At 50.1% G+C, this 17575-nt stretch overlaps 1 protein-coding gene across 2 annotated transcripts in view; it reads right to left on the reverse strand.

The window, feature by feature from the left end:
- Nucleotides 1–17575, reverse strand: part of GCN1 (GCN1 activator of EIF2AK4) — a 67821-nt gene that overhangs the window by 13121 nt on the left and 37125 nt on the right. For both annotated transcript variants that reach the window (XR_004032068.1, XM_030821493.1), the window contains exons 26-45: nt 17339–17520; nt 16408–16488; nt 15956–16099; nt 15086–15213; nt 14739–14928; nt 14468–14538; nt 13225–13390; nt 12696–12890; nt 10788–11034; nt 9569–9690; nt 9253–9367; nt 7816–7995; nt 6699–6919; nt 4872–4940; nt 4549–4687; nt 4264–4460; nt 3931–4073; nt 2443–2560; nt 2114–2329; nt 470–634 (exon numbers count right to left, since the gene is read on the reverse strand). Coding sequence is in view for 1 of the 2 variants with exons in the window: in XM_030821493.1 (XP_030677353.1) it covers nt 470–634; nt 2114–2329; nt 2443–2560; nt 3931–4073; nt 4264–4460; nt 4549–4687; nt 4872–4940; nt 6699–6919; nt 7816–7995; nt 9253–9367; nt 9569–9690; nt 10788–11034; nt 12696–12890; nt 13225–13390; nt 14468–14538; nt 14739–14928; nt 15086–15213; nt 15956–16099; nt 16408–16488; nt 17339–17520 (3089 nt within the window). In the remaining variant the exon portion in view is untranslated. The remainder of the gene's footprint in view (nt 1–469; nt 635–2113; nt 2330–2442; nt 2561–3930; nt 4074–4263; nt 4461–4548; nt 4688–4871; nt 4941–6698; nt 6920–7815; nt 7996–9252; nt 9368–9568; nt 9691–10787; nt 11035–12695; nt 12891–13224; nt 13391–14467; nt 14539–14738; nt 14929–15085; nt 15214–15955; nt 16100–16407; nt 16489–17338; nt 17521–17575) is intronic.

A 17575-nucleotide genomic window follows, 5' to 3' on the forward strand; every position in this document is an offset into this window, starting at 1 on the left:
CAATACGCCTCTTCCCACTGGGCACCACAACTCTTACCTGCTCCCCTCCTGCTAAGGGTGAGTGCATGCCCCCTCCCGCTCCCTCCTGCTCTACCCACTCACACAGCTGTCCACCCCCTTTCCCAGAAGGAGGTGCACACATTTTAACTGGACTTATATAGCATCACAAAAGGGACTGATCCTGAGCAACCTCCACAGTTGTAAGAGAGCAATCATCTCCAGTTTCCAAAGGCCACTCAAGGAGGCATCCAAATCACTTAGCTCTTAGCCTGCAAAACTGATAGGAAAGCTGAGAAGATGGAGCCTCAAGTCCATGTGGCCCAGCCAGCACCTCCCCAGAGTGAGACTGGCTCATCCCTGAGGGCAGCGCAAACCCCCTAGAGGTGAACCTCCTTCAGTAACCCTCCCCTGCCCTCTGGGTCAGGTCGCCTGCAGTGCACAGCTGGCGGGATCCCTGGAAGATACTCACGGCGTCCCGGCTGGTGGACTTCATGATCTCACTTAGGCCAATGCACACACCCTGTCTCTCATCGCTCTTCTGAGACCTCAGGCCTTCCTCAAGGATGGGGATGATCTCAGGGAGGATTTTCTCCCCTAACTTCCGCACAAGATCTCCCAATGTTCTAGCTGCAATCTGTCAACAGAGACCAGGCCAGGAAGTAAAGTCCCTGCAAAGCCCAGGGCACCCAGAGGAGGACTCCAGAATGAGCGCCCTGAAACCTCCCAGGCTTTATCTGAATCACTGACTTAACTTCCCCAAATGCTCTTACCCCTAGACAGCCCCCAAATACTCTCTGTAGTGCTTGCAAAACACTACCAAAAAAGTATCTGTTTCACACATATCTACACAACCTAACATTAAGAGCCAGCACCTTACATATGAACAAAAAATTCATCATCTGCTGCACAGTCAAGGGCCAATTTCCCTGGATGACTGAAGCCTTAACACTGTGCTATGGCTGAGCGGGAGCTGAATCTGGAACAAAGCTTTAAGGAAAAAAAAAACATCTACTTTCTGAGACCTCATGCAAACCCTTCTTTAGAGCCAAATACACAATTTGCTTGCCAAGGATGGGGGTTGGAAGTAGACCAAAGGAGACGGGCAGAAATGATCACCAGCCCATCTGGGCACCTCCTCCGGGACCACTGACCTGTCTGCCCCTGCCAGTGTGCCAGCCTGATCTCACGCCGCACTGCTCCTCCCTGCCTCCTCACTCCAGCCACACTGGCCTTGCTCAGCCCCTACTGGTGCTATGTTCCTGCCCACCACGGGACCTCTACATATACTGTCTTTGTATCTAAAACATAATTTATTCCCTCTGTCTGGAATGGTCTTTCACCACCTCCTCACCTGGTTAGCACTTACTTACCTTTCATCTTCCAGCATCATTTCTTCTGAGAAGTGTTCACTAACACAGGCCCATCCCTCCCCAGCAGGTCAAATGCAGCTATTATAAGCATTTGCAGTGCCACGCAGCACTGGCCACAGTCGCATTTTACATCTCTTTGTGTGGTTATTTGATTAATATCCATCTCCTCGACCAGACTACCTCTCACGAGGATAAGGAATGAAGCTGCCTTTCTTCTCCATTATGTCCCCAGGTGCTAGTCCCCTGCTTAGTGCACAGGAGATGCTAATAAATATTTGCAAAGGCTGGGCGCGGTGGCTCACGCCTGTAATCCCAGCACTCTGGGAGGCTGAGGCAGTCAGATCACGAGGTCAACAGATCGAGACCATCCTGGCTAACATGGTGAAACCCGGTCTCTACTAAAAATACAAAAAAATAGCCGGGTGTGGTGGTGGATACCTGTAGTCCCAGCTGCTCGGGAGGCTGAGGCAGGAGAATGGCGTGAACCCAGGAGGCAGAGCTTGCAGTGAGCTGAGATTGCGCCACTGCACTCCAGCCTGGGCGACAGAGCAATACTCCGTCTCAAAAAAATAAATAAAATAAAATAAAAATAATTTAAAAAATTTGCAGAATGACTAAGAGCACAATGTTCCTCTGTTAAGCGGGCTGGATGGGTACTTGCCCAGGCTCTGCAGACCCAGCTTTCTAGGCTCTGAAAGGAGGCACTGGGGCTGCTGGTCCAAAATAAGGCCCAGGAAACTCACCGTTCTCTTATCTGCGCACGTGCTGGCCAGGAAACCCAGCAGAAGTCCAAAGAGAGTGGGCAGGATCTCACGCAAGGTGCGGGGGGTATTGGAGACAACAATCTTCCAGACATGCAGGGACGCCTGCCGCACCACCAGCTGGGTGTCTGAGCGGCCCATGTACAGCCCTGCCAACACCCGGTTCCGCCGCTCTACCCCCAGGGCAGTGATGATCGCCTGCAGTCAGTAGAAGGTGACAGAGGACACAGAGTGGTGAAGCCTCTATGGCACGGGCATCAGGGCACACCCTACCATCAGCAGGGGCGGGAAAGCCATTGCGGGGCAGGCACCTTGTTGGACTGGGCAGTTCCAAAGTTATCATCCTCAGAGGCAGTTTCTGTGGTCATCTTCCCAGTGACTCCTGAGATGTGAAACAGGAGATCCCCAAGGAGCTGAACAGAGCTGAACCTGAGAAGGAGGCCAACAGCACAGTCACACAGTTGCAAGGAGTGGGCTCGGCACAACTGAGCACTGCACAGAAGATGGAAAGAAGTGCACCCAAAATACTCATGACGGTCATCTTGGAATGGGAAGAGTCAGGTGGTTTACATTTCTTTACACTCGCCCACATATTTTCCAAGTTTTCTACTAATGAACATACATTAATGTTGAGGGAAAAAAAAAACCTTTTTTAAAAACACGTACAAATTTCTATAACAAAAGTTATAAAAAATAAAGTAAGCAAAAAAGGGGAAGCATTAACAGGCAAGTAGGAAAGACTAATCATCAGAAGTGGAAGAACCAGGAGAGGCCTTAGAAGGATAAACTATTTCAGGCCGGGTGGGGTGGCTCACGCCTGTAATCCCAGCACTTTGGGAGGCCAAGGCAGGCGGATCACCTGAGGTCGCGGGTTCGAGACCAGCCTGACCAACATGGAGAAACCACGCCTCTACTAAAAATACAAAATTAGCCAGACATGGTGGCGGGTGCCTGTAATCCCAGCTACTCAGAAGGCTGAGGCAGGAGAATCACTTGAACCCGAGAGGCAGCGGTTGCGGTGAGCCGAGATCATGCCACTGCACTCCAGCCTGGGTGATAGAGCGAGACTCCGTCTCAAAAAGAAAAAAAAAAAAAGACCACTGTATGAATGTGCTATATTTTTAAATCAACCTCCAATTTTTCAAATGGTAAGCAATACTGCAACAAACATCCTTATGTCTAACAGCTTTAAGCACTCGACCATTCCATACATCCTTGAAATATATTCACATAAGTAAAATTTTTAGATTAAAGAGTACTTGACACTTAAAATCTGAATACAAATTGGAAGCCTGTATAGAGAGGACTTTTTAAAAAAGAATCAGAATAAAGACATTGCTACAGGAAACTGGAAAAGTTACAAAATGGTTAAAAGCAAGGGTCTGGAAAAAGTTGAGAGAGTTCTTGGCAACATTCTGCTCTTCATTTCTCAACTGGAGTTACCAAAATGCAAAGTTCAGCCCTTTGGATCTTTTTTTTTTCCTTTTTAAGACAGCGTCTTGCTCTGTTGCCCAGGTTGGAGTGCAGTGGCACAATCTTGGCTCACTGCAACCTCTACCTCTGGGGCTCAAGTGATCCTTCCGCCTCAGCCTCCTGTGTAGCTGGGATTACAGGTGTGCACCACCATTTCCAGCTAATTTTTTATTTTTTATAGAGACAGGGTCTCACTATGTTGCCAGGGCTCATCGCAAACTCCTGGGTTTAAGCAATCCTCCTGCCTCGGCTTTCCAGAGTGCTCGGATTATAGGCATGAGCCACCACGAGTCATCCCCAGTGTGTCTTTCTGCCCAAGTTCTCACCTGATTCTCCAAAGGTCATCAAAGAGGCCTTGCTCTAGCTGGGGCAGCAGCAGGGCGATGGCTGTCTCAGCGTACATGGAGATAACCCGCTGGCCCGCGCGCAGGGCAGTGTCACGCACAAACTCATTCTCATCAGCAAGAGCCTGGGCACACAGAGGGTGGGTCGGCCGGAGCTGCCACCCCCAGGCCCCCAGCCCAAAAAACATGGGGCTCACTGAAGGCTGAGGGCTGTGCCAACCAACCCCACCCAGCAGGGAACTCTAGCTCTCTAGGAGAGCACTTGCCTCCTGCCCTCCTCATGGACTCTACCCTAGCCAAGGTCATGGTACCTACTTTGAGGATACAGGGGATGATGGGCCCCACGTAAGGAGTAAACTTGTCTCCAAAGGTGATGGGCAGGTAGTTAAACATCATAATGTAGCCATCTCGGACATGGGGTGCAATGTCCACTTTGCTGGCTGTAGCCACGATTTCTGGCATCAACTTCTCCAACTTCTCCACCCCCAAACCAGCCATGACCTCAGCCAACCCTGCAACAAAGGACAGAATGAGTCCACTGGATCTGAGGGCCCCTTAGAGCATTCCCAGGCTGGCCCACTGGACCTGCTCTGGCCTTACCCTGTGCAGCGCCTGAGCGATCCACAGAGCTCTGCTCATAAGTCAGTGTCTCCATCAGCCACGGCAGCAAGTCCTCAAAGCACGACTCCCCCATGCCCTTCACCATGGCCCCGAGGGCCTTTGCAGATACGGTCCGCACCTGTCAGGTAACCGAGAGCAGAGATGGTGTGAGAAGATGAGGCTCAAAACAAGGTAGCCACATGGGAGCAGGGAGGGGCACCGAGGGCCTCTTTCCCTTTAGCAGCTTTGGGGAATTCTCAGGAATGCATTTATGGGGACTGGATGAGGGGCCTGGCCCATCCCCCAGCCTACCTCAGACTCACCTCAGGCACAGGGTCCAAAAGCGATGCTTTCAGGCCAGGCGTCACACTAGGCAGGTACGGAGCCAAGTCCTGCAACAACACAGGAGGCGGCTCAGGTGAGGCCCGACTCCTGCTTTCTCCAGGCCTGTTCCACTATGGACCGTGACCTCCCCATTCTGCTGGCAAGGAGTGCTCGGCAGGGGCACCTAGCATGCAAACCTCACTGCCCACGGAACAGGGAGGGCAAGTAAGTCCCCTCTCCGACTGGTTCCTTGAAGGCCCTCTGCGATTGCTCGGGGACTCCTACAAGGGACCCCAGGCCCATCCTCAACAAACAGGAGTTCAATGCTCTTGCACCTCCCACCCTTCTCTTAGGACCAAGGCCTGTCCAGACTCTGGAATCTTTAGCAAATTACTTCTGGTAATTTCCTTTCAGAATTTTATTAACATCTTTCCTTTCTTCATCTCAAAATGTTTATGTCTTTTGATAGAGCATTCAGCTTTAGGGAATAATTTTAAATACAGAAAATGCCTTATGTTCACTGCAGCATCACTTAAAATAGCCAAAAACCTTGGACACTATATGACCAATGATAGAATTATGTAAGTTATGGTATATAAACTTGTTGAGATATTGTATAACTATTAAAAATCAGTTTTGTGAATAACTTGTTATAACTTGGGAATAAGTTTTAAGTTTAGGAATGCCGTTTTTAAATGTAATTTTAAAAATTAACAGTAATTGGCCAGGCACGGTGGCTCAAGCCTATAATTCCAGCACTTTGGGAGGCTGAGGCGGGTGGATCACCTGAGGTCACGAGTTCGAGACCAGCCTGGCCAACATGGTTTCACCCTGTCTCTACTAAAAATACAAAAATTAGCCAGGCATGGTGGTAGGCGCCTGTAATCCCAGCTACTCGGGAGGCTGAGGCAGGAGAATCGCTTGAACCCAGGCGGCAGAGGTTGCAGTGAGCTGAGATTGTGCCAGTGCACTCCAGCCTGGCAACAGGGCGAGACTCCATCTCAAAAAAATAAAAATAAAAAAATAACTAATTATTTTCGTGGTGGAGAACTGTAGATAAAATATTTTGGTTTTCTAATTTTTTAAATTAATTAATTTACTTTTTAAGACAGGGTCTTGCTCTGTCGCCCCCGGATGGAGTGCGGTGGTATTATCACGGCTCACTGTATCCTCAACCTCCTGGGCTCAAGCAATCCTCCCATTTCAGCCTCCCAAAGTCCTGGGATTACAAGCATTAGCCACCAAGCCTGGTCTGTTTTTCTGTTTTTTTTAATTTCCCAAATTTTCTAGGATATAACTTTTATATATATTTTTGCCCATAGCCTCAGTAAGCAAAGCAGAGCTATGGCAGACAGTGAGACCACACATGCGAGCTCCTATGGCAGACAGTGAGACCACACACGGGAGCTCCTATGGCAGACGGTGAGACCACACATGCGAGCTCCTATGGCAGTGAGATCACACATGCGAGCTCTTGGGAGCAAACAAACAAACAAAATCTCCCAAACCAGGCTCTCCTGACAAGAATACAGGAGTATTCTTGTCAAGAGCAAGTAGTCAAAGGACAAGCACTTCAACACTCTTGAGAGGTCAAAAGAGAAGACAGGCCTTTCTGGGCCTCAGCTGAGAACTAAGGACTTCAACCACTGCGCTAAGATGCCCAGAGAGCCCAGATTTCCACCCCAAAACGGCTCATTTCTCCCCATAAAAATAATTAGGGACTAACGCCCTTAACTTTCCATGTCTAATGTGGCGACTCTGCACCTCTGACTCTGCACTCAGCCATCTTCTGGTCTATCCCACACTAGCCTCAGCTGGGCTGCTACCTTCTGGTCTGTCAGGGAGTACATGTTGCCAATAATCTGGGCTGCCATCTTCCGCGTGTCCGTGGAACGGTCCTGGAAGGCTCTCTGGACAATGGGCATGATGAGGGCCAGGGATGGGGCATCAATGAAGTGGACAAACTTGGTGTCCAGCAGGGTCTGCAAGCACTTCTGGGTCTTCCTGGAGGGATCCGTCAGGGCATCCAGGAGGACTGGAGCAATGGCTGCACATCCAAAGAGAAGAGAGCCTGGATGATATACATCTATGCAGCTGCAAGGCCCCTGGGCCCCCAGAACTAGCATGGATCAGAAGAGAAGGGAGTCTGGCACACCTCCTCCCTGAAGCCCCACAAGTCACCAGCTGGGGAAGACAGGCAACCCACAAAGAGCAATCCTTGTTTCACTCCAACTCCTGACCTCAGGTGATCTGCCCGCCTCGGCCTCCCAAAGCACTGGATTACAGGCATGAGCCACAGAAATGAAATTTTTGAAAAGCGTGTATCCTTAGTAAATTTCTGGTTTGCCCTATCGGTAATGGAGAAGTGTGTTGAAATCTCCCACTATGATATAATGTATTTGTTAACTTTTCCCTGTAGCTTTATAAATTTTGTTTTAGGTATTTTGAGGTTATTCCACTTTCCAGACTGAAGTACTGACTGGGCACTGGCAGCTGAAGCTTAGAATTTAACAAGTGACATGCTGGTCAAGGTGGCTGGCTGGGTTTTATTCCTAGCGATCGACCTCTTCCCAGTACTTGAAAAAGGACCACATCCAGAGTAGTTAGGTTAATCCTAACCCTTCCTTAACCCTCTCCTCTATCAAAGGCCTCCTGGAATGAGACGGAATAGAAAGTTTTCACAGGTCCTAACATTTTGAATGGTGCTGATGTGGTCCAGAGAATGTCATTCAGTTCTGTTGACCTCATGCTCAGCTTAGTGCACAGGGATCTCTTGGAGTCAAACTGCTCCTGAGCCAATGACTCAGTGTCCCTATTTCACTGTGAACATATTTGTCCTCGGAGGCAAAGATCTTAGCTGAATGGGTACAAGTTCCCTGCAGTGTCCAAAGGCTGCGAGGTTGGCGGGAGGTCAGGGCAAGCACCCTCACGGGAAAGGCCTACCCAGGATCTCCGGGTTCCTGATGACGGAGCCGATCTGCCTGAGCGCCTGCTGTCCAGCCTTCTGGACTTTGACATGGGAGTCGGTCAGCACCTCCGTAAGCTTGGGCACAATGTTGGGTAGACAGGATGACAGCTGCTTAGGAGCACAGTACGCCATTGCCCCAAGAAGCTCCACTGACCCTGTGGATAGCAGACATAAGCCCAGTACTGAATCACTGAGCACAGGCCAGCAACTCACCTGTGCTGGCTACATGAGCAAGGGACATCTACCCTGGCCCCTGCAGACTGTGCTCAAGCAGTCACTGGGAGGAGGGGAGAGGGGGCTGGCTCTAGCAGAGGAGTCAAAAAAGCTCTTGCGGCCTGCTGAACAGTGGGATCCCAGGTGAGAGGCAGGGCAGTATGGGAGAAAGAGACCAGGATAGGTAAGACCTGGTTTAATCCTTACAGTGAGATACAAGGCCAATTCACTGAATTTCTCTTAACTGTTTCTTCATCCACAAATGAGGAAACTGATTTAGATTTGTGTTGTTTCAAACTACAGGGTGAAGCCTGAAGGACTGAGAAGGAGGTTGAGTGGGAGGGCCTTAGATGGTGATCCTCCCCCAACTAGAGCAGCTCTACTTTTCTCTGTTTGCTTATTAGGGTGCCAGACATTTTATTTATTTATTTTTGAGACAGGGTCTCACGCTGCTGCCCAGGTTGGAGTGTGGTGGCATGATCATAGCTCGCTGCAGCCTCAAACTCCAGGGCTCAAGTGATCCTCCCACTTCAGCCTCCTGAGTAGCTGGAACTACAGGCATGCACCACCACACTTGGCTTTTTTTTTTTTTTCGTAGAGGTAGGGTCTTGCTATATTGCCCAGGCTGGTCTAAACTCCTACCCTCAAGAGATTCTCCTGCCTAAGGTTATTTTTAAAAAGAGCTTTCCTGGGGGGGAAAACTTTAAAGCCACAGAAGAGCTTTACAGCTCTAGGATTTCCTGACTTAGGGTTGTGGCTCTTGTCAGAGACCTGTTTCTTGGCATGAAAGCACACAAACTATAGAAAGATCCAACTGCCAGAGGGAGGGTTGGCCAGGTGTGGTGACTCACACCTGCAATCCCAGTGCTTTGGGAGGCCAAGGCAGGAAGATCACTTGAACCCAGGAATTCAAGGCCAGTCTGGGCAACATAGCGAGACTCCAACATTACAAAAAAAAAAAAATACAAAAATTAGCCAGGTGTAGTGGCATGCTCCTGTGAGAATGGTTTTAGCCCCAAAGCTAAAGACCAGCCTGGATGACAGAGCAAGACTCCATCTCAAATTTTAAAAAGGCAGAGTCTTAACCCTATCCCTGGTCTAGGGAGCTCACAGGACAAGAGCTGTGGCTACCCAGGATCCTTGCTGAGGCTGGTTTTCACAACAGGAAGCTGGGAGAGAGACAGAGAGAGTGGTCTTACCAGCTTTGGTCCGCCACGATTCCTCCTCCAGGGCAGCCAGTAAGGAGGGGAGCACTAGCTTCACTCCGTGAGCACTCAAGTTGCTCATCACAGCCTTGGCACAGTCATCTGCAGCCTCAAGGGAGGAGAAAAGACATTCAGGGGCCTCCTCGCCCAAGCAAGGGGCAAGACCTGACACCAGTCCTAGTGTTCCTCCTGTGACCGATGCTTACTGGGGTTCTATTATGTCAGACCCTGTGCCAAGGCCTGTAGACACAGCTGGGAATACATCTCATAAAGTTTCGATGCTGTTCTCCCGAGCAGTCTGGGCACTTACCTCACGCACATACTGGTTTCCATCCCCAAAGCACAGGAGCAGATGCGGCAGCACGTGAACCACATATGGCTCAAAGAGCTTCCCCAGCATGGTGCAGAGCATCTCAAAGGCAAAGAGGGCTCCTAGAGGAAAAGAAGGTGGGACGGCTGGGAAGAGAATGTCCCCTGGGGGTAGCCACAGAGAACAGAAGGGACAGAAACCTCCCTGCCACCTCCCACCCCTCTGGAAACACTCAGAACAGCTGTGGAACTAGTGGCTGCCCCATGAGGAAGCAGCACCCTCTGCCTCAGCTCAAGAAGCCCCAGAGAAGAAATGTGGCGGAGCGGAAGGGAGGACAGCGCAGGGGAGCCACCTTCACTTCTTGGCACTAACAGTTAGAAAAGCCAAACTTTGGCCAGGTGCAGTGGCTCACACCCGTAATTCCAAAACTTTGGGAGGCTGAGGTGGGCAGATCACGAGGTCAGGAAATAGAGACCATCCTGGCCAACGTGGTGAAACCCCGTCTCTATTAAAAATACAAAAATTAGCTGGGTATGGTGGTGGGCACCTGTAATCCCAGCTACTAGGGAGGCTGAGGTAGGAGAATCGCTTGAACCCAGGAGGTGAAGATTGCAGTGAGCCGAGATCGCTCCTGGAGACAGAGTGGGACTCCATCTCAAAAAAAAAGAAAGAAAGAAAAGCCAAACTTCTCTCAGCTAAGGATGTTGCTGAGTTAGAAATTTAAGGCCGGGCACAGTGGTTCATGCCTGTAATCCCAGCACTTTGGGAGGCCGAGGCGACAGATCACGAGGCCAGGAGATCGAGACCATCCTGGCTAACACGGTGAAACCCTGTCTCTACTAAAAATACAAAAAATTATCCGGGCAAGGTGGCTGGCGCCTGTAGTCCCAGCTACTTGGGAGGCTAAGGCAGGAGAATGGCATGAACCCAAGAAGCTGAGCTTGCAGTGAGCCGAGATTGCGCCACTGCACTCCAGCCTGGGCAACAGAGCAAGACTCTGTCTCAAAAAAAAAAAAAAAAACAGAAAAGGGAAAAAAAAAATTCCAAGTCCAAGGAAAGCAGCAAGGACGCGGCTGGACTGGGTCGCACACAGCGGGGCCCTCTGTAGTACAAGTACAAGCAGCGGCCTCCACCTGGGGCGCCAGGGTCGGATTCCTTCCTCCGGCAACCTGGGGACCGACTTCCCAGGCTGGGCAGCCCCAGGCTCAGAGATGCTCACCCTCTCGCCGGCGGAAGTTCTTCTTATCCTGGATGGCATCAGTCAGTGCTGCCATCATCTCCTGTTGCTTCAGCGAGAGGATGCCCAGGCCCTTCACCAGGCCCGCCAGGCCATACGCAGCCCCTTTGCGCTCTGCATACTTGTCTGACTCCAGCAGCTGCTGCATAAGCCTCTGGATCATCCCTCCAGCGTCCTCCTTGATGGCTGGCACGAGGGGTGGCAAGCAGCTGGCTACGGACTCCTGGACCTGGGGAAGGGCCCACCTGTCAATGCTGTGGCTCCACTGAAGCCGTTTCATGGTTGGTGGGGGGTCTGACCATCCTACACAGCACCCACCACTAGATGTCCCAAGCCCCATCTCAGCCACTGCCTGCGGGTGTCACAGGGCACCAGAGAAGCAAACAGGTATACACAGTGTTGTATACCTCTCAGGGTGTACACTACACTCTGCTGAAGACAAAAGCTTCGGCCCATATGGTGCCATTTCTGGTCTAAATGGAAAACCTAGGCCTGGGCAGTGGGGCAGGGGGCCAAGGAAGGGACTCTAAAGACTAAATCCACTCAGAAAGAAAGCTTCCAGAGAAGTGTGCTGCTTTGCCTCCATAAAAACAGCCCATGTCTCTGTTTCCAAACTTGTCAAAATCACAGAGAAATTGGGCAGGGCCTTATAGGACCAGGCACAAATTGAGTGGAACCAAAAGACATTCGATCCTGCCTCCCAGCCGCAGCTCACTAAGCCCAGCTTGGGAGCAGCAGCCCCGAGGCCGTGCTGACAGGTGCCCAGGTGCGACTCTTTCGCTGTTGGGGCTTTCTGACACCAGATTTGACCACGATTTTGGAAACTGGTTTTCAACTGTGCATTTTTTTGGTAAAGTTTTTTGTTGTTTTTTGTTTTGTTTTGTTTTTAGAAATAGGGTCTTACTCTGTCACCCAGGCTAGAGTGCAGTGGCACAATCATAATTCACTATAACTTTGAATTTCTGGACTCAAGCAATCCTATTGCCTCGGTCTCCTGAGTAGCTAGGAACACAGGCATGGCCTCCACCTCTGGCTAATTTTTAAAGTTTTTGTACAGACAGGATCTCACTATGTTGCCCAGGCTGGTCTCGAACTACTGGCCTCAAGCAATCCTCCCACCTCACCCTCCTAAAGCACTGGGATTACAGGCATGAGCCACCACACCCAGCCCAACTGTTCATTTTATGAAGACACTCTAAGTGGTCCAAAATGCAAACCACACACACATACAAAATATATAGATATAAATATACATAAATAGATATAAATACATATGTATATATATAAATTTATATATACATACATATAAATTTATATAAAAATATACAAATTTATATATACATACATATAAATTTATATAAAAATATACAAATTTATATATATATATGCATGTTTTTCAAAACAAAGAAATTTCTTTGCACTGTATCTTAGAGGCTACATTAAAATGCACCTGTAACACATAACCAACACATGTAGAGGGCCAGGAAAAGGCTTGACATAAGAGAAAGCCTGACCTTTTATTTTTTTTCCCTTTGGATTCCCAGTGCACCTTAGTGAATAGAAAAAATGGAACTATCTAGGAGGTCTATTAGAACAAAGTAACAAAGAAACTCCCTCTCCAGGGGCATTCTTCACTATAAACCAGGTGAGTAGAAAAAAATGAAACTATCTGGGAGGCCTACTAGAACAAAGTAACAAAGAAACTCCCTCTCCAGGAGTGTTCCTGACTATAAACCAGGCTCTCCCCTGGGAGAGGGGGTGAATCCTTACCAAGAACTGGGCTTTCCGGGTCCTGATTGTCCAACTCCGCCCCTAGTATCCCACTGCCTAACCACAGCCGGGTCCCAATTCTCTAACTGGCATGTGGGTCCCAGGCCAGATGGCAGGTACCTGCTGGGAGGGGGTGGAGAGGGTAGCGATGAGCTTGGCAACAATGGGCTTCACTTTGGGGTCACTCTTGTCCAGGTGCTTGGCCAGAGAGCCCATCAGGACCACCACACTCTGTCGCACAGCATCGTAGCTGGCATCATTGGGCGCGTTCTTCAGGAACTCCTCGAATACTGGCAACAGCGAGTTGACGTTCTCCTGGAAAGCCAAACCCCTCAGAGCCTCAGGTCAACTCCATAGGCTGCATCTGGGGACAACAGTCCCCGCCCTGAGGACCAAGACCAAGTCTAGCTCTGGACAGGCATCCTGACATGCCAGCCAGTGGCTCTTCCAGTTTTCTGGCAGGACTGCTACAGACTTAAAAGAATTTAACTATCGTGGTCTTTTTGGCTCAAAGTGCTCTGCCAGGACTCCTGGCACTCAGCATCTCTGGCCCCTGCTCAGCCCTAGTGCCTGCCTCCCATGGTGCCTCCTTAGCAGGCTGGGACCCCCTTACCTTCCCGTGGGTGTTTCCAGGCTGGGACCCCCTTACCTTCCCATGAGTGTTGAGCGTTGCGAGGGCTGCATCCAACATGCACTTCCGTACATCTGGGTGTCGGTCGTTGAGGGCATCAGGGACAAAAAATTGAAAGAGTGGCTTCACCTGAGAGCTGTCCAAATACTGGGAGAGCTTGTTGAGGGCCAAGGCCAAGCCACACCTGGGAAAGAAGTGGGAGCACATCAGGAGGGGCAGCCAGGGGGCCTCCTCTGCCAGTGGAACCTCTGCTGGTGCACAGCAAGGAGAGGGAGCTTGCCTGAGGCAAACACCGTTTTGGGGGCAGAGAACAGCATGAAGCCCACCACCCAGTGCTCACCCAATGTTCTGGAACAACCCACTTGTCATATGGAGACTTGCCATCTGCCCTGATTTTACCTCCTATTGGGTGACCAGCCCTGCATTGGTTTCCCCAGAGAGGAATGTGAGTGCAATGCTCACCCCTCTACCTGCAAAGCAGGTTGTAAGAGAAGACAGAGGTAAAGGAACCAGATGTAGAGGCCTGTGGAAGTGAACACATTCTTCAAGGGCAAAGTGGTATTATTCTTTCCAGTCATGGAGCAAAGAATCTGTGTCCTATCCCTGGCTGATGGTCTGGAATGAAAAATAAGCCAGGATGGGCCCGTACACCACCCTACACTGACTGACACACAAGGCCTCACAGGAGTGGACATGGCCAGGATGAGCCATTCAGAAAACTAACACCCTTGCATGTTTTGCGCCTGCTCTGTGGGAGGCAAGCGTCTTTCAAGGTCCCAGTTGCTCCCAGACATCTGTCTAATCCTCCAACTGCCACTCGTGGGCTCTGTGGAGAAAGGCTGGTAGCTTCTGTTATTGTGCCCTGCATACAGATGAGGAAACAGAGGCCTGGGGAAAAGGAGAAACACGCTCACGGTCACGCAGCTGGCGCAGGAGGGGACACTCTAAGGAAACACTCTAAAGAACTTACTTAGAGTTAATTTTAATTGATTTAACTTTAGCCACATGCGGTTAGTGGCTACATCTTGGACAGTACGGCCTAGAGAGAGGTGAGGAGGCAGGTCAGAGGCTCTTCTGAAAGATGGTGCCTCACACGGTCCAATCCCACCCATTCCAGGGGCTGATGGAACTCAGGCCTCCCCGACTCTGAGGGAGGTCCTGCTCTTTCATTATCCCATGCTGCCTCCTCACAGCACCCACCCAGAAAACCTGCCACATCTCAGAAAGCTTAGAGTAGAACGAGGCTAAACAATTGTTATACCTGGCTTCCCACTGATCTGGAGGAGATTCTGAAATAACTCGTCCCAAAGCATCCAGCACTGGGGGCGGCCGCTGCAACAGATAAGTTGGTAAATGCTTTGCAACGGGCAGATCGATGACCTGGGCACCAGGATTGTGAGGTGGGAAACTAGCCACAGCTACCCTGAGCCACCATGAGCCCTGAGATTCCTGTCTGGAGCAGTAGGGGGCTGAGCAGAGACCCACCCAACTGCACACACCCAGACTGCGTCAGGGCTGCACAGGTCACTCACGTAGAGCTTCTCCTGGTAAATCTCCATGAGCCTGCCCATAACCTCCGCCGCCTGCCGCTGGTAACGTGCCACTGCTTGGGAAAGGGCTTCGGCCCCCGCCTGCCTTACAGCCGCCTCATGATAGATCACGTCGTCGATCAGCAAGGAGCAGAGGTCTGGCTGCAGGTCTAGGCCCATCATTGACCAGAGCCTGTGGGAGATCCAAGGCAGGGGCTGCTTACACAAAGATCTGCAGCACCTGCTCTGCCAGCCCAGGCCTTCTTCCCAGGGGAGGCTAAGCACACTGGGTTCAGTTATTTCCTAAAGAGAGGATGGAGCAGGAGAAAGTGACATGCTGGCTCTCTCACCTCTCAGCCAGCTTCCGGATCTCCTCCTCCTTGTCAAACTTGACCACCCAGAGTCTCCGCAGAAGGTTCAGGCCATTCTTCTCATCAGTATCAGGTGCTGGCAATACCATGTGGAGTTCCATCAGCCCCTGGAAGGGGTGGGATTGGACCATGTGAGGCACCATCTTTCAGAAGAGCCTCTGACCTGCCTCCTCACCTCTCTCTAGGCTGTACTGTCCAAGATGTAGCCACTAACTGCATGTGGCTAAAGTTAAATCAATTAAAATTAACTCTAAGTAAGTTCCTTAGAGTGTGAGGTGGTAAAATGTTTTTTTAATATGAAAATTAAAACGTTAAATAAACCAGAGAGATAAAACCTCAGAAAAAGCGTATTCCTTTTGTTTAAATAATTTTTAAGGAAAAATTTACTACATTGTCATCATTTTTCACATTTTACCAAAAGCTACTGAAAACTCTGTCACATATCAATAGCAGGAGGCTGTGGATCAGCAGGTAGGAACCACTGTCTTACCTCTACAAGGGAATGCTTTAGTTTTTGGTCCAAAAGCCATGAAGAAAAGCCAAGTACATGGCAGTGGGCTAAAGAAATGAACTCCTCCTGCAAGTTAGCTCTGTCTGTGGAAGTATCAAGGTCCACATTCCAGTTTAAAAATTAAGTGAAGTGTTCCAAGGTAAAGGAAAAAATACAGTGATACATCATGACTGCTTAGTGTTCTGATTCTCAGAGAGACCCCAACCATGTGACTTCTCTTTGCCTCTAGGCCTCCCACCAGGGTGAGGGACATTCTCTCAAATGCCCATCATGCAATTTGCACTTGCATAGAGTGACAAGGGACACTGCAGTGGCTCTGTGAGAGACTGAGCACACACCCGGAGCACAGTTTCCCGCACGCTGGCACACGGGGACTGCAAGGCACAGAGCAGCACATCCACCTCCTCCTGCTCCGCAAAGGCACAGCCATCATCACCACTGCTGCTGGCACACAGGGTGGTCAGGGTGTCTGAAGCCAGAACCTAAGGAGAATATCAATCCACTGGTTCAGTCAGCAAATCATTTACTACGAGGGGACCAGAGAGGGATATGCACTGAGAACGCCCACCCCTACAGCACTGCAAGGGCTAAGACCCCAGCTCCAGTGGCAGGACCCAAGCAAAACCCCTCACTAGCTAACAACAGTCAGGCTGGCTCTCTAAAGCAGTCTTTCTACCAAAGTCCAAAAGTAAGGGCTGAAAGGAAACTAGGACTCCACCCTTTATACTTGGGACCTGAGGTCTGGGTCATGAACTGAGTCACAGCAACAGCCAACTGAAAACCACATCACCTGTAAGCGAGGCGAGCCTGTCCCAATCACCCAAGTCAGAAGACGCAGCATGGCTACGCGAGGCAGCAACTCCGGGCCATTCTAGGAAAGAACGGCAGGTAAGTCGAGATGAGGCTGTGGGGAGGTCTGTAACCCAGGCGGCCAATGACAGGGCATCCTCTCACCCACAGGGAAACATTCTGGATCATACAACCGGCCCCACCATAGAAACCTCATTAGGTTTACAATTAGGTCCACAGGTGCTAACCCCAGTCAACCATGATCCTCAGGAACTAAAAACTAAATTCTGAAACTTGCTTGAAATTCACACTATGAAATCCAGAAAGACCATAAATATATGAAGAGACACTCAACTTTACATGAAATGCAAAGTAAAATGAGATTATCATTCTTTCACTCATCACTGACAATATTAATACTATCTGCGGTTGCATTAGGCTTTGAGAAAAGAAAACTTTTGGTGAGAGTATAGCTCAGAATATGCCATATAATCTAGTAATTCCATGTCCAATGAACCTGTCCTAAAGAAATGCTCACACTGGGGAAGTAAGGGGCATATACATACAAGAGGGCACATCACAGTGCTGCTCAAAACAGGGAAAAGTTAGAAACAACCTTAAGAACTCAACAACAGGTAAAGAGTTAAGTAAAACATGGTACATCCATAGCCCAGAATCTCATGCAGCCAACAAAGTCAATCAGGTGAACTGATATGCACTGGCACAGCAGGAGAGCCAGCGTCTACAATCACGTGAAAGAAGCAGTCTGACCCGTTTTTGCCTTAAAAAACCCACAATACTTTATGAGGCTGTTGTTGGTATAAACATACACTATTTCCCCACCAGAACTGTTCATGAGACAGAATGTGTCCACAGGCCCCGCCTCCCTGATCCCCTTTAAACCAAGGGGAGAGCAGAGCTTCCCTGCCAACCTCGTCCACCCGCCCAGGTGGGGTGCTGGGGGAGGCCCTCAGCTGGGCTTGGACAGTGAGGATCTGAAGAATCTGGGCCATCCGCTCCTCCTCCTCCTCACTGTGGTGGGGCATCTCGGTCAGCACCATCTTCAGAAACGGGAAGACTAAGGAGAACGCTGGCGCGGACAAGGGCGCAGCACCTGTGAGAGCGAGAAGCAGGTAAGATCCTGCAGGCAGGGCAGGGACCCGGGCCAC

This window comes from Nomascus leucogenys, chromosome 10 (assembly GCF_006542625.1).
Source record: "Nomascus leucogenys isolate Asia chromosome 10, Asia_NLE_v1, whole genome shotgun sequence".
In the NCBI taxonomy this organism is placed as follows: domain Eukaryota; kingdom Metazoa; phylum Chordata; class Mammalia; order Primates; family Hylobatidae; genus Nomascus; species Nomascus leucogenys.